Source organism: Brachyhypopomus gauderio, unplaced genomic scaffold (genome assembly GCF_052324685.1).
Source record: "Brachyhypopomus gauderio isolate BG-103 unplaced genomic scaffold, BGAUD_0.2 sc65, whole genome shotgun sequence".
Taxonomy (NCBI): domain Eukaryota; kingdom Metazoa; phylum Chordata; class Actinopteri; order Gymnotiformes; family Hypopomidae; genus Brachyhypopomus; species Brachyhypopomus gauderio.
In genome coordinates, this window is record NW_027506886.1 from 1,971,233 (window position 1) to 1,978,402 (window position 7,170).

A 7,170-nucleotide genomic window follows, 5' to 3' on the forward strand; every position below is an offset into this window, starting at 1 on the left:
AACCCCCCAAAAACTTACGTTCGCCAGCCCCCCCAACAACTTACGTTCGCCACCCCCCCAACAACTTACGTTCGCCACCCCCCCCAACAAATTACGTTCGCCACCCCCCCCCAACAACTTACGTTCGCCACCCCCCCCAACAACTTACGTTCGCCACCCCCCCCAACAAATTACGTTCGCCACCCCCCCCCAACAACTTACGTTCGCCACCCCCCCCCCCCCCAACAACTTACTCTCACTCCAAGCGAACGTCAAAAATTAGCAACCCTGCTGTGTGTGTGTGTGTGTGTGTGAGAGAGAGAGAGAGAGAGAGAGAAAGAGAGAGCAAGAGAGAGAGAGTGTATATGTGTGTGTGTGTGTGTGTGTAAGAGAGAGAGAAAGAGAGAGCAAGAGAGAGAGAGAGTGTATATATATGTGTGTGTGTGTGTGTGAGAGAGAGACTGTGTGTGTGTGTGTGTGTGTGTGTGTGTGTGTGTGTGTGTGTGTGTGTGTGTGTGTGTGTGCATGTGTGTGTGTTTGTGTGTGTGTGTGCGTGTGTGTTTGTGTGTCTCTCTGTATGCAACACACACTGCTATTTGTGCAGATCTCTGTGATCACTGTTACTGTGCCTGTGTATCTGACACACATGTGTGTGTGTGTGTGTGTGTGTGTGTGTGTATGATCTGTAGACTATATCCACACACACAGCGCTTACGTTATGTAATTCCCTCATTCTTTCCCATTGATTTAAGATCATTAACAGCCGAGAGGGGGATTAGTGTGTTTATGTGTGTTTGTGTGTGTGTGTGTGTGTGTGTGTGTGTGTGTGTGTGTGTGTGTGTGTGTGTGTCTCCTCATCCGTAGCCGTGTGTTTTTGTCAGTGTGAAGTCAGTGTGAGAGAGTGTGAGTGAGTGTAATGGATTGGGCGAAGGTCATATTACAGTTCCTCTGTGATTTCTTTTAGCATATTTACCCTTTTAAGTGATTTCCTGCCGCACACACGCAGGCCTGTATCAGTGGTGGGAGGGCTGCTGTCTCTGTGCGTGTGTTTGATGTGCTAACGTGACGCGGGTCACTGGTGACCTGTACTTCAGTGCCAACCATCCACTGTGTGTAAACATCAATACCGCTGCCCTCCAGGTCGCAGCTGTGTCGTCTCTATGGCACTGGTTGCTAGGATGCTGGGCTCGTCTGCTGTTTACCATGTCAGAAACAGAGTGCATACAGTGTAGGCTTGGGATGATCACAGTGTGTGTGTGGGGAGGGAGGGCCACACACACACACATACACACACATACACACACAAATTGAACCTAGGCTGAAGCGGTCCTGATGTCTCTGTCCTGACTCTTTGATTTCTTGCCCTCTGTCTCCTACTCAGTTCCTTTCTCATTTTCTCTCTCTTTCTGTCCCTTTATGTAGGGTTGCCACCCGTCCCGTAAAATACGGAATCGTCCCGTATTTGGCAGTTAAATGTTGCGTCCCGTATTGAACCGATACGGGACGCGATTTGTTCCGTATTTTCAAAAGTGCCCAATGCTCATCTCTGTCACACACACACACCAACAATAAATGTAACAATTATGCATAAAATAAAATACAGGAAATACTAAGGCCAGCAAAATGGTCGTGGATCCTCTTAGGACCCCCGGCCTGCTACGGACCAGTGTTACCTGCTGCTGGCGCTACTGTCACCGTTTCCTAGCAGGCGTCACGCCACACACCCGTCCCGCGCCTCTGAAAAAATGTCTTCTGCTACACCCGACGTCCCCAGAAACGAAAGCGCTTGCAGAGATACAAACGTGACTGGGAAGAGGCGCATCCATGGCTGAATAGCGTTATTGGGGATGAATTTAAAGCAAATTGTAAGGTTTGTCGGCGAGTATTTTCAGTGTCGCACGGCGGACTGACTGATATCAGGCAGCATGGATCAAGAGAGCAACACGGCAAAAATGTAAAAGCTGAGAAAAGCCAGGCATCAGTGAAACAGTTCTTCATACCACAGTCATCAGACACTGATGTGGTACAGAACATTATGTTATTATTATTATCATTATTTATTTTAAAGTAAAAAATTAAAAAGTATTTAATTTTATTCATGGCTAATTGCTTTCCTGATCACCCCTTTACAAAAAAACACAACATAAAATGCGAGTCTGGCAACTTGGGTCATGTTGGTCACGGCCTGTAGTGGGCGTCCCTTATTTTCATTTGTGAAAGGTGGCAACCCTACCTTTATGTCTGTCTCACGTCATCTTGCTGATACTCTACCTATGTCTCTCCATCTCTATTTTTTTTTCAATTCAATTCAATATAGCTTTATTAGCATGACTGTGTATAAGGTACAGTGTTGCCAAAGCTAATAATAATATATGATAACATTTAGGAAAAGTTATCATTATAATTATTTACATTCTGAAACTGAAGGGGGGGGGGGGGGTCGTTTCCCACTGTCTCTCAGGCTGTGACATGTAGATACATATATTTCTTTCTATTTCTCACATTCCCCTTCCATTCTCTGTCTTTCTCCCTCTCTCTCTCTCTCTCTCTCTCTCTCTCTCTTTCTCCCTCCCTCTCTCCCTCTCTCTCTCTCCCTCCCTCTCTATCTCTATCAGCCCTACGACGTCTGGTCAGGGCCACACACCACTCCACACCACACCACACCACACCACCAGCAAGCAATATTCCATTTCAAAGATCCTCACCAGGTAAACCTGAGGTAAACACGGCAGCTGTAAGGGCCGTAGCTCAAACCCCCGCGGAGACCGCCCGGCTTAGGGACACCCTGCAACGTCCTCCTTCCGAGGACACGCTGAGGAGTTTGGTTTGTGTCAGGCGCGCGTGGTTTGCTCCACCCTGGTTGGGCGGAGCCCCACAGTGTGCTGAGGACCATCCCTTCATCCATCCCTTTATAGGTCTGTCCTCCATTCATCCATCCATCCAGCCATACACCCATTCTGTCCTCTTCACTGTGGTGATGTCGTGTGCTGGGCGGAGCGTTATAATGGAAGGCTGGCAGTTCGGCGCCCACATGTGAATGTTCACTTTGTGGGATGTTTTACTGGGTGAACAGAAAGGGTAGGACCACAGTGTGTGTGTGTGTGCCTTTATGAAGACAGAATGGCCATCTGTGGCTTCCTACTCACACTCCCCCCCACACACACACACACATTTGATCAGTCTTTTTGGAGAATCAAAGAAAGGCCTTTAACCATTAGCTGATGCAGCATCCTGTAAAACAGTGCTGTTTGCATTGGAGATGTGCCCCAAATGCAAAGGTATGTGTTTTAAAGGGTGATTTGCTTTTGAGAACGCCTTTAGCAAATGAAGCTTATCAGTGGTGTGTGTGTGTGTGTGTGTGTGTGTGTGTGTGTGTGTGTGTGTGTGTGTGTGTGTGTGTGTGTGTGTGTGTGTGTGTGTGTGTGTGTGTGTGTTTAAGGCCATGTGTCTTTGTAGTGCATTTTAATGTATATGTGCTGCTGGTGTTGTAGCCATTATGCAAGGAGCACTGGGTCACTATAAATAGATGTTTACTATGGGCTGGAAGCAATATGGTGCTTATGCATGTGTAGGTACTTATAAGCATGCTGTCCTCACACACACACACACACACACACGCACGCACACACGCACGCACGCACGCACACACACACACACACACACACACACACACACACACACACACACGCGCGCGCGCGCACGCGCGCACACACACACACACACACACACACAGACACACACACACACACACACACAGACACACACACACACACACACACACTCACGCACTCACGCACGCACGCGCGCACACACACACACACACACACACGCACGCACACACACACACACACACACTCACGCACGCACGCACGCACGCACACACACACACACACACACACACAGACACACACACACACAGACACACACACACACACACACACACACACCTAACCCTAAGTTATTTTAACTGTGTTGTTGGTTCTCCGTTTGCCTCCACCCAGGAGACCAGCAAGAACAGAGAGGAGCAAGCTGTTCTCCACGCCCAGGCAAAGACAAACAGCCAGGCATGTCAAAGTCTGGTAAGAGCTTCTGAGATCTCCTCCCTCTTCTCCTCTGGTCCAGAGTGGCAGGTCGCTGGAAATGTCTGTGAAATTCGGAACTCCGGTCTGGAATCGGACAGTACTGAATGTACCTGTCAGTTTAACGTACCTGCAGGTACCAGAAAAGTGGGCTGGTGTGTTTCCCTGAGGTACTGCGGGAAACACAGGAACCCCAGTGTACGTAGGGCAAAGGAAAGATGCAGTTAGCAGAATGTTATGCTAAAATGTGAAGAGAGGGTTATCCTAAGGCGTATATCCTTACCGGAGACAGTGCCTCACTGTCTGGAGTTAGGGGTAAGTGAGGCTGGGGTGTTGAAAGTCATCCATGAATGTGCTGTTTAGAGGTCAGTGCAAGCATGCAGGTCACTTCCTGTCCTGATGTTCAGTCATGTGAACAGCTTTGTGATTAGTGATAAGACACCGGGATGTGGCGGTCAAGTGAAATAAGGCACACTGCTCCCTATTGCACCTCCCACGGGCTGCTCCTCCCACCCCAAGCTCCCCAAAAGACACACACACACACACACACACACACACACACACACACACACACACACACACACACACACACACACACACACACACACAGACTAGAAATGGCATTCTGCCGTCAGTGACTTGTCGCACAGGTACTGTACAAAAAAGATTGTGTGTGTGTGTGTGTGTGTGAGAGAGAGAGAGAGAGAGAGAGAGAGAGAGAGTGAGAAAGAGAGAGTGATAGATCAGAGTGATAGACTGTATTACTTTGCATTGTGTCTGACCTTGATCTCATCTCACAATCCCTCTTCCCATCATCCAAGAACAAGACCCCAATAGAGTTTAACACATATAACACGTATAATATGTAAAAATAATTAAAAATACATTAATATTTTTTTTACCCTCACTGTCTGTGCTGTCCTGTATTCTGTATAAGATGTTCTAAGCACCAAGCACTGACCCAGACGTGTAGGGAAAAGCTGTTTAGTATGTGTCCTGCTGAGGTTCTGGCGCTGGTTTCCACATGCATTTTCTGTCCAAAAATGACATGGAGGTTTGTCATGAACGCTAAACTTACATGCTGAGGATTGTGGGTAGTGTTGTGCAGAAGGTGCCTAAGCAGTTTGTACTGGTCTACTAAAGTGAAAAACCAAACCTGTGCATCAGGTGCAGAGAATCGCATGGCAGTGCTCAATAATACGCATCAGTCACGAAAACTGTAACAAGGAGCCAATCAGGGTCCAGCACTCGTTAGGCCACTGTCCAATCAGTGAGTTCCAGCATAAATTTAGACCTGAATAACCAGAATGATTGTGATGGTTTTTGCCCCTTAAGTGCAGAATTTATTTTATTTTTTGCTTTTTGGTAGACAGACGTTGTTGCATTTTTTGTGTCTGTATGTGTGTGTGTGACTGTGAGTGTGTGCTTGTGTGTGGGTGTGTGAGTGAGTGAGTGCATGCATTTGTGTGTGTGTGTGTGTGTGTGTGTGTGTGTGTGTGTGTGTGTGTGTGTGTGTGTGTGTGTGTGTGTGTGTCAATAGGACACAAGTCTCCGGGTGCAGGTGTCAGCAGTCTAAATGTTACTCTCTGCTGGAACTCTATGCTGAAACCACAGGAGGCTTTATTTTCACAGTAATGACTATAACCCCCCCAACACACACACACACACATTCATATGCACACACACACACAATTGGAATTAAAAATTAATGTAGTTTTTTTTTTTTTGGTAATAAAATAAACATTTTATTTTGAGTGTTCCTTTGTAGATGGTTAATAAACTCTCAACAGACTATCTGTAACATTGTCATGAATGAATCAGAGTAGGGTATAGGTACAGTTATGTTTACTCAGAACTGGAACCAACCAACTTAAATAACCTAATCTTCAAACCAAAACCTAATCCTAACTCTAAACCTAAATCCAACCTTATCCTTAAACCAAAACCTAATCCTAAATCTAAACCTAAATCCAACCTTATCCTCAAACCAAAACCTAATCCTAACTCTGAAACCTAAACCCAACCTTATCCTCAAACCAAAACCTAATCCTAACTCTAGCCCTAAACCCAACCTTATCATCAAGCCAAAATCTAATCCTAACTCTAACCCCAAAACCTAACCCGAACCTTACCCCTAACTCCAACTTTATATTTTCAGTGATAATTCTATCAGTATATAAATTATACCTACATTACACTCAACGGCCTCTTTATTAGGTACACCTGTCCAATTGCTCATTAACGCAAATGTTGAATCAGCAACAGCAAATGTTGAATTAACGCAAGACAGCAACTCAAAGCATTTAGGCATGTAGACATGGCCAAGATGATCTGCTGCAGTTCAAACCGAGCATCAGAATGGGATTTAAGAAAGGTGATTTAAGTGACTTTGAACGTGGCATGGTTGTTGGTGCCAGACGGGCTGGTCTGAGTATTTGAGAAACTGCTGATCTACTGGGACTTTCACGCACAACCATCTCTAGGGTTTACAGAGAATAGTCAGAAAAAGAGAAAATATCCAGTGAGCGGCAGTTCTGTGGGTGCAAATGCTTTGTTGATGCCAGTGGTCAGAGGAGAATGGCCAGACTGGTTCGAGCTGATATAACGGCAACAGTAACTCAAATAACCAATCGTTACAACCAAGGCATGCAGAAGAGCATCTCTGAATGCACAACATGTCGAAACATGAGGCAGATGTACTACAGCAGCATAAGACCACACCGGGTGCACAATTCACACAGGCTCACCAAAATTGGATAATAGAAGATTATTGCCAATTGGAAAAATGTTGCCTTTCTGATGAGTCTCAATTTCAGATGCGACATTCGCATTGTAGGGTCAGGATTTGATGTCAACAACATGAAAGCATGGATCCATCCTGCCTTGTATCAACGGTCCAGGCTGGTGGTGGTGGTGCAATGGTGTGGGGGATATTTTCCTGACACACTTTGGGCCCATTAGTACCAATTGAGCATCGTGTAAACGCCATAGCCTACCTGAGTCCATCCCTTTATGACCACAGTGTACACATCTTCTGATGGCTACTTCCAGCAGGATAACGCATTATGTCATAAAGCGTGAATCATCTCTGGTTTCTTGAACGCGACAGTGA

General features: G+C 46.2%; 1 protein-coding gene across 1 annotated transcript in view; it reads left to right on the forward strand.

Annotated features, from left to right (window-relative positions):
* The first annotated feature begins 3,144 nt into the window (after window positions 1-3,144).
* Window positions 3,145-7,170, forward strand: part of rimbp2b (RIMS binding protein 2b) — a 58,508-nt gene continuing 54,482 nt past the window's right edge. The window contains exons 1-2 of the mRNA XM_076989035.1: window positions 3,145-3,257; window positions 3,981-4,058. Coding sequence (XP_076845150.1) covers window positions 3,201-3,257; window positions 3,981-4,058 — 135 coding nt within the window. The 5' untranslated portion in view covers window positions 3,145-3,200. The remainder of the gene's footprint in view (window positions 3,258-3,980; window positions 4,059-7,170) is intronic.